Raw genomic sequence first — 13326 nt, 5'->3', positions numbered from 1 at the left:
TAATAATAATAATAATAAAAGATTGATTCATCGGATATATTAAGCGATCCCCGCTTGGCCCTAATATTTTATTAGTAGTAAGTTGGTTTTGTAAATAGAACTTGAGCAAGTTATTTAATGAATTTATTAAATGAATCCAAATTAAACAAGTGGACGTACCATAACAACTTAATTACTAAGCAATCCCTCAGAGGAACATCTGCTTGTATGAAACTAATTACCGGAAATTAAACTTAATATATTATTAAAAGAAAACATAGCTGTTTGATTGTAACGTTATGTGTTTTAAGAAACAATGTAGAAGCCAACGTAGGTAAAAAGCTACACGCCAAATTGCAACAAGACAAGCTGTTCCGAATTCAGTGACCAAGTTTGTCTATTTTGTCCTTTCATACAACTCAAGCTGTATAGCAATCGTTCCTTAAAAATTCATTTTTAATGGTGAACTTTGTCTCATTTTTAACTATAATTAACAAAATTAATTATCATGTATATATAGAAGGTGAAGTAGCTTAATTAAAAGCATCCCTTGTATTTATATTTATATATATAGTTGACTAGTACTATCTCTATACATATATATATAGTTTGAAATAAAGTTGAAAGTAATTGATGAAATGGAGAAGCAATCAGATGATGATCAAGATCATAGAAGAACAGCAGAAAAGGTTGTTGTGAGTAGTAGCAGTGATTATGGGAATGAAGTGCAAGCAGTGCATAATGTGAATCCAACAAGGTCATATGAATGCAACTTCTGCAAGAGAGGCTTCTCTAATGCACAAGCACTTGGAGGTCACATGAACCTTCATAGGAAGGACAAAGCAAAGATCAAAGAGCAGCAACAATTTTCTTCTTCTTCAAATCAAATTACTCATCATCAACAATTTTTATTGGAGGGGAATCTTGGTAGTAACAATGATAATAATAAAGAGCTTTTGAATGTGCCTCATCAACCAGTTATGGACGATGAAACCAATAATAATAATAATGTTGTGATGATGAGGCAGTTACCACTCTTTTCAGAATCATCATCATCACCTCATCATCATCTTCAACAGCAAGAGGATCAAATTTCTGGTCAACAAGGTCCCTCATCATCTTCAGAATTAGACCTTGAACTAAGATTAGGGCTTGAGCCTCCACAAGGATCTAATTCATCATCAGCTACAATAACGGGTACTAGAAAATTCTTTTGAATTTAATAATATTGTTCTATATATAACAATAATAATACATATATACACACATGGTGATTATATTGATTTGTTTGTTTGTTTTCCAAGAACCCTTTTTTCACTTTTCTTGGTTCAAAGAATAATTCATTTTCTTTTTTATTTTCTTACCCTCACAATAGTCATTTTAGCTCAATTATCATTGTTATTGTTTGTTGTAAACTCTAAAGGATATATGAGTTTAATGTTGTAAGATGATGATCAAACGAAATCTGCTACTTCAATATAATAATTCTGATTCTTTATATATGTATATATATCAAATCCTATTAATATTTATTGTAATTACGACAGAAGATATACTTAATTTTCTCAGAGTTATTATATGTTTTGTTTTGCCTGTTCAAAATTATATACACAGTTAGACTTTAGAAATTAAAATGCATGCATATGATGTATGTAATATTGGGAAGTAATACGATGTATGTATATATATATATATATATATGTTACGGTATACTATATACTGATGATAATTAATCTGCATGAGATATTTTATATCCATTATAGTTCACAAAATGATAATGTGTTATGTGAAATTATTACTTTGGCTTTCACTGCAAGTACATTAAATTAAATATTAGTTTTAATTCAATTTTAAGACAAGAACATTGTATAGGTCTCTTTAGGTACTTCTATAATTAACGTTGCCAACTTTTATCAACAACATATACCCAGTTCTAAATTTTCCTCTTTATTCTTATACTCCTATGTGTTATCTCTTCGTTGTAATCTATAACGCTCATCCTGGGCAATTGATAAGAAGAAAGATGGAAGGATTAACAAGTTAGTGTATTTCCTTAATGATAGAGAAATCAACACTTTATTTAAGTGTAGGCACTCATTTTATTATCTTTTTGAATAGAGTGTTGGCTTTTATTTAATTTATGTATCTTATATTTAATTTATGTATCTTAATGATAACGTACCTTATTATATTGTTTTCCTTTTCATTTAATTTCATGGTTTGAGCCAAATTTATTGAGAAAGCAAAGTGTCAACCATTTTGATTCGAATCAGATTATCCATGTTCAATATCTATATTCGAATAAGGTCAATTAGGCCAAAAAGTATATACACATAAAAATGCAGAATAGATATTAATTCAAGCAAGGAATGAAGCATACATAGTTATCGCCCTTAATAAGAAAATCAAAGGGAATAATTCATGCACATTTTTTTTTTTACATGGAAAAATGGTATCTGAAGCATAATGCTATTTTCACCAAACTGAAAACATGTCTCTCAAATATTATTAGTTCATGGCAGTTTATGTAAAACAAAGTGAGAAATTTGAGAAGCTAAATCTGATCTTACATTTTGCCCCCTGCTAATAATATTGTTACAGGGTCCTTAATTAACCAATTACAACCACAAAATTATCTTGCATGAAAATATAGAACTTTACAAAACCATACACATCCCCAACCAAATAATCTGCATTAACATCGCATACTCATACAACAGATTTTAGAGCTGCACAAAAGCATGTTCAACTTTTCCTCTAATCATCGTCGACATAGATAGTTTCTTGCTTGAATAGGCCACCAAATACCTTCCTCACCTCTGTGGGTTTCTCTGCTTGCTTTGGCTTTTCCTCCTTCGGTTTAGTGGTGATGTTTCGAGTACTTGTTTGCTTAACAACTGCCTTGTTAGGCGTAAGGCTCCGAGCCTTGGCCTGTCCCCGAACAGTGGCCAGTTTAATATTTGGTTCCTCGTCCTCACCGGCGTTTTGAATTGAGGCCGAGATCTGTGAGCTAAACTTTTGCCAGGAAAGCCCTGCTCCGAAATCTTTGGCCTTGCTGAAGAGGCCTTCCACTGAAGCCCCGGCAGCCACTGCCTTATCTTGAGCTTCTTGAGCTAGACTCGCAGCACGGGCTTCTTGCTGCGAAAGCTTTTTCACCTCTTCTTCCAGCTTCTTTGTTGCTTCTGCAGCTTCTTGGGCCTTTTCAGCAGCCAATCTTGCCTCCTCTTCTGCTTTCGCTTTCTCGAGCACTTCAGCATAGGCTTTCCTTCTTCCATCCTCAGGAATAGTGCTGGAAAGAAATTCAGAAAATCAGATAGAACAACACATATTGATCTTGTTGTATACAGATAAGAGAACAGGACAACTAGATGCTTGTTACTAATTTACCTAAACAATTCATCTACACGCTTCAAGGGGGCTTCTGGACTTGTATACACTTGCACAACCTGTTAAAGATTTGAAAACAAAACGATGAAGAAAGTAAATTAACAAACAGAACGTTCAATTTTTTTAGCTTTTCAAATACTTTAAGGCTGCACAAGCATGCTAGTTGTCTCGAACAGAGAAATCAACCATAACAGTTGTAATGTAAAACCGATGATACCTTGTTTTCTGCCACCTCTGTGTTGGAGAAGACATCAGCAACTAAGGATGCTATCTTGGACTTTGCAACCTATAATAAACATTAAAGATAAACCATCACTTTCTTATAAACAATTGCCTACAAATATGTAAAATTAAGAATGTAAAAGGAGGATTGAGAAGACAAAATTCCATTTAGATACTATCGCATACATTACATTACTTTATAGTCGCTTGCACTGGCGCTCCCTTCGCCTAACACGACGACATTATAAGAGCTCTCCGGTGAGAAATCATCGGTTAAACTGGTCTTGATGAAGGTATACTTGACATCAGTCTCAATAACTTTCTGCAAAAACTCTTGTATGCTCAATGGTTGATTCTTGGAGAATATATTGTTGAAGAATGAGGTGATGCCATCAAGGACATTGTAGGTTGAGGTGGTGGTGGCGTTGTTATCATCGTAGATAACAGCCACGTGGCCTACGCCGGCGAGCTGAGCAGCCTGAACTACTTGCAAGGCGTCAGCTGTGGAGACCTCTGCCGTTGGACCATTCTCTGTTGGCCCAATGGTGACAACAACTTTGCTGGCATTGCCTATTGCTTTGGCTATGGAGTCTGCATCATCAAAGCTTGATTGCACAGCATTGAGACGCTTTGCCTCTTCTTTTGATATGATCTGCAGTAATCAGCAATGGAGTGTGGGATCACATGAACTAAAATTAATCAATTCCATCCAATACCCCAAACAATATCCAAAATGCTATATATCATGTATTTATACATGTCAGCCATGTAACTCATTTTCAATTTTTGTGTACACGTGGCTTGGTGGAATAATATAGAACACTTAACTTCATCTTATTGCAACAAACTCCAAATCCAATCATGCTTAAATATCTAAATCCTAATAAAATAAAATAAAAAGAAAGAGGAAAAGATATAGCTGATGAACTAGATGATGTGTATTCTTAGTTTATATTGTCAAGTGTGGAACGAATAAGAAGCTGACCTTGTATTGAGCAGCAAGACGAGCAAGTTCTTGAGCAGCACCAAGTTCGGGAACACCAGCTCTGACGCTGAAACCTTCTCTGAGAAGTGTCTGAGAAATGCGAATACCGGCCTGGCCGGTAGCACCGGCAACAAACACAGTGGAAGGGTCCTTCCTTCTTGGGTTGCCAAATGACAAACCAGGTGAAGAGGAAGAGGAAGGGTTGTTTACAACAGGGATCAATGACGTCACATCAGGTAACTTGCCGAAGTTGAAACGGAAGGGATTGGAGTTAGATGAAGCTTCTTCACCATCATTATCATCATTATCCTTGGGTTTACCAAGCCTGAGTGATGGGAATGGACCATTGTTGTTACTCTTAGCTAAGACTCTGAGCCTTTGGTTCCTGGGGAGGGTGAACCTTGTTGATGAGTGAGGTAAGAGAGATGAATTGGAAGTAAGAGTTGGAGCCATGGATTAAGGACCCTACTCTACTACTCCTCACCCTTCTTCTTTTTCAAATTGGATTTTGAATAAGTGTAGCAGTTTCTCATGAGGAGAAGAGAACATAGTGTGTATGCTTTAGGATTTCAGGGATTAATTTTGTTTGGTTGTTATGAGAATCATTATCTGGATGGAAGAGGAGCGAATGGGGTGCAGCCACGTTGTCACATTTTATCCAGTTCCACATATCTCCAACAGTCCAACACCAAGCATTCCAATTTCCAAAGATCAATAAAAACGACGTGACTGCACTCTGCTTACTACATTTCTTCCATAGCTTGTGCTGAGTTCTTAAATGAGCCTAGGCCATAGGCCATATATAATTCATTAATTTGTTTATAAAAGATTTTTTTTTCCATTCAAAGAAAAAATATTTTAATCCTTTTAAATGTAACTAATTTTCTTCTCCTATATAGTTGGTTTTGTTTTTGGAGCTTAGATAAAGTGTTGATAAAGGATATTTCTAGATATCGGAAGAAAATTTGGAAACATCCGTAATAATAGAAAACAAAATTTCCAATATTTAGCATTAAATTAATATTCCAAAGTATTTATAAGAACCAAAATTCATAATATTAGCTCAACATTTAGAATATATAAGAGAAACTTAGGCATTAGATTTCCACAAGATAAAACTGGCGCTTACTTGAATTAACACTTCCTATGCACGCAAAATAATGAAATAAATAAAAGAATATTCTAAAGTTAAAACTGAACGTATTATATATAAGAAAAGATTAATGCGTTAAACAAAAAAAATTAATGTAGTTTTCATTCATAAAGTTAAAATAAAACTGAACGTCAACAAACAAAGAATATTCTAAATGGCATAATTCTACCACTAATTATATAGCATTTAAGGTTATGTTTAGTTCCAAATAACATACGAAGTGTCATAGATAAGAAAAGAAACTTGATATAAAAATATCTCGCATTAACACATGATTCAAAGAGAAGTCACATTCAAAAGATGCATAAACAGCCTATCCTGGATTTAACGGAAAAAAAAAGACAATAAAAAAGCCAACCAAAAAAGTTAAATTTTAACCTGGTTTATCTAGCTTAAGAAACCAAATTGTTCGATCTTTACAAGTACTAATAAAATGATATACTCCAAAAATAAAAGTGTTCTGATTCATTAATTGTGCTTTATATTGATATTATTATAAAACCACTTTTTTAATTTAAATTTTAAAAATGAACAAAATAAAAACTAACATCAAACTGACTCATTTTTTGAATGGAATAAAATGAATGACATATAATAAAAACATTCATTTACTCTCCGAACACAATTCTGAATTTCTTAACTGTTAAACTAGATAATGGTATATACACAAACGGGGAGAAGGAATTCCGTCATCCCTTGTTCCAATACGCCATGCTAAACGTTAGCACAACTGAAAGTGTGCAAGCAAAAATCATATCGCGTCACACCCTTGGTCCCTCTTACTCTCCTTCTAACTCTTTATCACAGATCATGAACACATACAAATAAGGAAAAAGGCATAATTTTACTAAAAGCCTTAACACTCGTAGGGAATCCAAATGCAGCCACCAAATAACATCCAAGTTATTCAAAGCACTAGGAATGCAACAAGTCGCCCCGAGACCAACTTAACCAACAGCACAATTTCAAACAAACACTTGCCGCATTGGCATTGCAAAAAAAGAAATGAAGAAACCTTCACTTGGACACAGCCTTAACACAAACAGACATATATACATAATTAAGCATACATGTACTTAATCAGCGCACACACACAGACATATATATATAATTAAGTACATGTATTACAGTATACATATAAAGTCATGGAGCTGTATCAAGTCTCAATCATCAGATGGATCCGTTGAATGACATCATGCAGAATTCCAGAAAAGAGTCTAGAATAGCTCCCAACAATAGATACAGGGCTTTGAAAAATAATATTTACTACAGCCTGGGCTATGTTAGATACAACGGATTACTTGTTAATATCATCTAGAACCTGTAAAGTCTGCAAAAGAATGAGAACTTCACCTGTATTTAAGTTCAAAATATAGGTCTGCATATTGTCTGGTCACCAGGTCATCTAGAGCTGACATAAATTTCATCTACCAATTGACCAGAAAGCTAATTTAGTATCGACCTCATCAATAACATTCATATAAGACCTTCAGGATTAATCTAGTCTAAATATGAAATAGTCAAGAAAAAGAACCACATCAGATCCCTAGGGAACTGTTGTGAAGAAAATAAATGAGGAACTACTACAGAACAAAACAGCATCTTAAAAAAATAGGAGACAAGGCACCCAAATGCACACCACCCAAAAAACGTGAGATTCCCAACTAAGGGGAGACAAACATTACCAGTAAATACAGGGCAATGTCTGCACAGAGTTGCACTCAACAGATTTGCTCAGAAATCGTCATTTATCCATTTCAGCTGCCAGCATTAAAGATAGACTACATCAAACATTTACCAACAAAAAAAGAGAGGAAAAAAAGCATACGCATTTCTAAATCCAAGTTCCTTAATCTTTAAGCTGCTAAAAAATAACAAGATATTTCTCAAGAAGTTTTTTGAAGTAATAAAATCAAAACTCAAGTGATGTATTCAGTTATTCATGCCCTTCTTTGCTTTGAGAGATTCAAGAGCCTTATTCCGCAACTCAATCTCAAGCTTCTTTTGTTCAGACAACATCTCGTCATTATCACTACGACGATGATCCATTCGTTCAGCTTCCTCATCGTCTGAACTATAGTCAGTTTTACCCTTCATTTTCAGCTTCTCTGCCCGCCGTTCTTCCCTCCGGCGTCTTTTCTCTTCCCGTCTTCGACGTTTCTCCTCCTTCCGCAGCTTCTTCTCCTCCTTTTTCCTCCTCTTAGCATCTTTCCTGTCCTCCATTTCAGAATCAGAACTATAATCTTCATCTGATGACACAACTTTTTTCTCTGACTTTCTATGTTTTCTCTTTTCCTTTCCTTCCCTTCTATGTTTGTCACTTTCCTCAGAAACAGAATCATAGGAAGCACTATGATTGACACGATCAACTTTTCCAACTAAATCTCGAGTTGCTTCTGATTTGTGGCGCCTATCACTATTTTTTGCATAGTTTGAAAGAGAATGATCCTTGTCATCAGACTTCTTAGTATCTACAGCATAAGATTCATGAGGCTTCTCACTGGAATAACTTTCTTTATTCCTTGGCGATTTAGGTCGCACATAAGATTCATCACCTTTTCCAGAAGAAATATCACTGCAAAAGAGGTTGCATTATCAAAAATGTATGCCATGCACAGAAATTTAGAATAACTGCAGTATACCAAACTATTACCCTTTAATCTCTCGCCCTTTCCTACTCCCATCAGTGTTATCATAGTGACGAGACCCAGAAGAAACGCGACCAGCTGCCATTTCGGGAGAGAAATCTTCCTCGTCATGAAACTTTGCAGGTGAGTTTTTCCGCTTACTAACTGGGGATAAATATTTTGTTCTCTTTCCGGATGACTTTGAATTAGGATCTCTGTTGTCTCTACCAGAGAGAAAAGAAATCAGACAATTCAACAAATTTATCAGAGTAACATACTCCAAAATGAAGCGCAATCAAGTATAAAGTTATGCAATTAATATTCAAACCTAGAATGGTATGTTCCTTCTGCATCTTCGCTTGTCTCTGGGCTATCATGGCGAGGTTTCTGGGTTCTTGGTCTCTTTGGAGGACTCAAGCTTCTTTCATGGGTCAACTTGTCTCTTCTTTGCCTCACCGGGCTCTTCGGTGGACTAAACATTTTCAGTAACCAAATAAATGTGCAAACAAACCAAGTTAGAGAAAATGATCTGTAAGTAAGAGCAACAAATAAGAATTCAAAAAATACTACCTCCTGTCTTCACTGCTATTCCTCCTCCTTGGTTGTGGAGACACTGATCGTGGTGGAGACTTCTCACCTGACGAAACTGAGTCCGGCGATTTAGTGCGTGAAGCTTTATGATCCTTATCTTTTGGGTGTTGATGCGCCACAGGTGACAATTCTTCCGGTGTTCTGCAACAGGTATCCCCACAAATTTATAAATTTCCTTGGAAGAACAAACCCATTAAAAGAATAACATTCTGCACAATTTTTGCAGATCAAAGCTGGGGTTGGTGTAGTGCCACTATAACATTTCTGGCAGTAAACTCTAGACCTACTTCAAAATTTGCAAATGACTCTATTGGAAATGATTCATTTTAAAAGTTATACAACATTATTAAAGCAATCTGCTGAGTAACAATCGTTAAATACCTGACTCTCCCCCTAGAAGGCTGCACAGGACTTCTTTGACGTCTTGACGAAGTTCTCTTTACTGGAGATGTAGATACATGCCGTGCTGGGGACTGAGAACTCCATTCATTTGGAGGAGACCTCCTCGGAGAAGGACTTGGTGATCTTCTCTTAACAAAACCAGGTGATCTACGCCGCAGAGGAGATGGAGATCTGCGTTGTGGACTTTGACTCCCGTCCCTTCGACGTATGGGAGAAGTGGATTGCATGGGAGATCCTGATCTAGACCGTAGATGGGTTGGAGGCATTCGGCGCACAGGTGGAGATCTATACCGCGTGATGGGAGATCGACGTCGCAGTGGAGAGGGTGACCTTTGCCGCCTTACAGGAGAGGGTGATCTGCGTCGACGCACTGGAGAAGGTGATCTACGTCGACGGATTGGTGAAGGAGATCTACGTCGACGCATTGGAGAAGGCGATCTGCGTCTTTTCACAGGAGAAGGTGATCTGCGTCGACGGTAAGAGGGGGAACTACGACGGTAGGGGGAATGCATTCTACGTCGTAGAGGAGAAGGAGATCTATAAGTTGAGCGGGATCTAGATCTTCTCCTTGAATATGGAGGCCTCCGGTAAGGGGATCGCCTAGGTGAATACCTCCGAGGAGAAATGGATCGTCGTCGTGGAGAACGGCGAATCCTATCAGAAGATGGGGAGCGTCTTCTAGCTTCTGGAGACCTGGATATACTCCTCGATCTATGTCTACCACTAAATAACACAAACTCATTAACCCCAAAACAACAAAATTAAAGGAAAGTTAAATGTGCATGATAACACTGAATAAGGGAAGAGCATATAAGGGATAAGAAATGAAACAAATAATTACACCACATCAAATTATACTAATATATGGCAATAAACCCATATATAGTGTACAAGCACATAAGCTATATATAATAAATAAAGTAAAAGGCAAACTAAGCTATCAATACAAAAAGCATACCCCGAATAGCTTCGTGAATTTGAAAATGATTTACTCATTGACCTTGAAGGCGAGCCTCTGCTGAAGATAGCAAACAGCAAATATTTCAACCATCAAAATAAACATGGGAAGTCTATTAAAACACTGTTTATTTCTAAATGTGATACCGATTAGGCGAAACAGAAACAGCAGGTGAGCGCGGGGACCTAGAAACCCTGCAACAAAGCAGGCAAATAATTTAATCTTTCCATCCAAAGATCAATGTAATATTCAAATAATGAAGCTTAAACCCAAAGGGAAGTTCAAAATAAATGCTTATGGTCTCACCGGATAAAAAATACACTCCTACCACAAATAACACATCAAATATAAAGAAATAATATGTATTTTGAATGATTCATAAATAGAAATTGTTTAAACTTTTCTTCCAGTCTTATAATTGATTTTAATTTACAGGAGATTGAAGGTTTTCATGGTAAATTCAAAGCTTTGGTACAATAGTATATAGATTAGGGAACTTCTGTAAGTCAGGCTTGAATTATGCCTATTTTACTGTGGTGCATACTAGGGATAGAATTCTAGGTTGTCAACTAGAACAACGCCAAGCCACTTTCACAACGTGTCACGTTGCAACTTCAGGAATGCACAAATACAGCCTCTATAAAATTGAAAATCCTAGGTTATACTGTGAATTTTGATGCAATATATTTAAAAGAAAAATAAGCAAGGAGTTGTCCCATTTAACCTGCTCCTTCCTCTAACACCATTCCTCTTGTCACTTTCTTTTCCATCCTGAACATAGTGCCCTGTGGTTGAGTCCAAAGCAGTATCATTATCCTTCGCATCAAATCCACCGTCCTACAGTAGTTTGAGGTAAAGGACATGAACCCAAATAATTGCAGAAGCTAGCTGAACGCCATGAAAACATGAATAAAGTTAAAACAAAAGTCTCAACTTTATAAAACGTAACTCCAGCACGGAAAAGGTAGTATTACCAGTTTTTTCAGCCTCACTTCCATGAACTCTCTATCTTCTTTCTCTCTTTTCCTCTGAATTTCACTAGTTATTTTATCATTTTCAACCTAAAGTAACAACCCACAGGAAGCAACTTACATCAGAAACACCCCAACAAAAGTGATAGAGGAATTCGTCATGAAAGTTCAGTAATGGTATATCAGGACTCAAAAGTACCTTCTTCTTCCGGAGTTCTTCTTCTTTGGCATCCAAGAACTGCTGAGGAACACCACTGGCATTTTTCTGTGCACTGAGAAGAAGCGTCCAAAGCTCTTTCATGAACTTTCCAGTGTTTTTTTCCATAAACCCAGTAAGTTGTATCTGGATTTCCTTCCCATTCACTTCCTGTGTCACAAGAAATAGAATGTGACCAACCCAAAAGAGAGGAGGGGAGGGAGTACTAGGTGGTGTCATTAGTGTGTACACATTAAAGATATTTCATTCTTAAGTGGGGACAAGGTTGCACGATCAAATGCTAAAAGAAAAATGACATTATATACAGAAATGCAATCCCGATTTCAACCAATGCACATGAAAATAAAATTATCAAAGATGTGAAGATTCAGCGAATGACAAATAGAAAATTTTAGACTCCAAGAACACCATATAGCCAATAAAACTTGTGAAGCGGAAAACTGAGGAACACTACAACAATGACAATAATAAGATTCAGCGGAACAAAAAGAACAACTAAAACTTAATAGATCAGTTACCTTCGCATCAAGCAGACTGTGTATAAAGTTAATAAGCACTTCATCTTCAAACCCGAGAAGCTCAGTCACCCTTCTGGTGATCCAAGGCTTCATCACCTCCATGTTCACCTTTGTCATGTCCACCTATACAAACCATTGTTTTTCCAAAACTGAATTCAAAACAAACTAAAATCAACTAATCTCACCAATTTCACACACACACACACACACACACACTAATCCTTGTCGTCCCAAACCCACAAACATTTCCCTAAAAACAGAAAATTGAAAAAAAAAATAAAATAAAACGAACCAGGTGCTCCAATTCGGGGGCAAACTTTTGCGACTTCAGCAGCTTCAATTGTTTATTCGAAAACCGAGTGTCCTGATCCGCAGATGTGCCCTATACACACAAATTTCAACAATTACAGTTAACTAAGTAACACGCATCAATCCGTAATTAGTTAATATTACAGAGGTTATTATGAAATTCAAAGCACACGAGATCTGAGAACTGTTAAGATTACTTAGCCCGAATCAAGGGTAATATATGAGCAAAATTTACCCGAAAGAAACCGCCCGACATCTTGTGAAATCGACCTCGATTCGGAACGCAGAGAGAGAGTGTGTGTGGTTGAGATTGAGCGTGAGAATAAAAGTTTAACGACGGAGATTAATCGAAGACTGGGGTCGTGCGGCGAAGCAGCTGCTCCTTCTTCTCCTTGTTCCCCTCTGCGGAGTGCGAAGCTGAGCTTAGAGGGTTCAGAAGCTACTCGAAGAAGCAAAATGCCCTAATTTTAGTTTAACACGATGTGCCATTTTTACAAACTATCCCTTCGCGTAATTAGTTTTACGATTTTACCCTTGAGTGAATCAGGCAACCGATATTTTTTGCTGTTACCTTGTTTGAACTTATCTATTCTATTATATAAAAATCGGATGTCTGCACTTAATGATGAAGCTGACGTGGCATGCTTCGGAGAGTGTTTCCCGATTTAATTTATTTGATTTGATTTGATTATATATTTAAATATTATAATTAATATAATTTAGATAATTTATTATCATTTATATTACTTAATTAATAATACTATATTAATTATAATTCATCTTCTTATTTATAAAGTCTAAATTAAAATAAAAGTTTAAAATAAAATAAATAAATTGTTATTTATTCTAATTAAATTTGTTTATCTACTACATATCAATTAACATTAATTTATAATACATTAATTTATAATCCTTTGGCTTAAAAAAAATAAAAGCCCAGCGGCCGGTTTGGACCGGACCGGTATATTGCCTAATGCGGTATCGTTTCGGGGGGGGAGGGGGGGGAT

At 36.2% G+C, this 13326-nt stretch overlaps 3 protein-coding genes across 5 annotated transcripts; 1 reads left to right on the top strand and 2 right to left on the bottom strand.

Annotated features, from left to right (window-relative positions):
- The first annotated feature begins 594 nt into the window (after positions 1–594).
- On the top strand, positions 595–1196 carry LOC107477079 (transcriptional regulator TAC1-like). The gene has a single exon (XM_016097043.3). The coding sequence runs from the start codon at positions 618–620 to the stop codon at positions 1194–1196; it is 579 nt and encodes a 192-aa protein (XP_015952529.1). The 5' UTR covers positions 595–617.
- Positions 1197–2451: 1255 nt separating this feature from the next.
- Positions 2452–5151, bottom strand: LOC107476821 (protein PLASTID TRANSCRIPTIONALLY ACTIVE 16, chloroplastic). The gene is made up of 5 exons (XM_016096734.3): positions 4574–5151; positions 3785–4240; positions 3584–3652; positions 3367–3425; positions 2452–3268 (listed from the first exon to the last, which is right to left on the bottom strand). The coding sequence occupies exons 1-5, from the start codon at positions 5024–5026 to the stop codon at positions 2737–2739; spliced, it is 1569 nt and encodes a 522-aa protein (XP_015952220.1). The 5' UTR covers positions 5027–5151; the 3' UTR covers positions 2452–2736.
- Positions 5152–7329: 2178 nt separating this feature from the next.
- LOC107476819 (uncharacterized) lies at positions 7330–12790 on the bottom strand. 3 transcript variants are annotated; one of them, XM_016096733.3, is made up of 13 exons: positions 12555–12789; positions 12303–12392; positions 12011–12133; positions 11475–11642; positions 11279–11365; positions 11029–11141; positions 10451–10498; positions 10305–10364; positions 9326–10069; positions 8924–9085; positions 8682–8825; positions 8380–8577; positions 7330–8301 (listed from the first exon to the last, which is right to left on the bottom strand). In XM_016096733.3, exons 1-13 carry the CDS (start codon positions 12573–12575, stop codon positions 7659–7661), a joined length of 2601 nt encoding a protein of 866 aa, XP_015952219.1. In that variant the 5' UTR covers positions 12576–12789; the 3' UTR covers positions 7330–7658. The 3 variants fall into 3 exon arrangements, with proteins under 3 accessions (XP_015952219.1, XP_052114931.1, XP_052114930.1); XM_052258971.1 differs by having other exon boundaries at positions 7558–8301; positions 8380–8568; positions 12555–12790; XM_052258970.1 differs by having other exon boundaries at positions 7558–8301; positions 10305–10361.
- Positions 12791–13326: the final 536 nt, after the last annotated feature.

The sequence above is a fragment of the Arachis duranensis genome, chromosome 3 (assembly GCF_000817695.3).
Source record: "Arachis duranensis cultivar V14167 chromosome 3, aradu.V14167.gnm2.J7QH, whole genome shotgun sequence".
NCBI lineage: Eukaryota > Viridiplantae > Streptophyta > Magnoliopsida > Fabales > Fabaceae > Arachis > Arachis duranensis.
The sequence above is the reverse complement of the archived record's forward strand: the minus strand, read 5'-3'. Positions and strand labels throughout refer to the sequence as shown.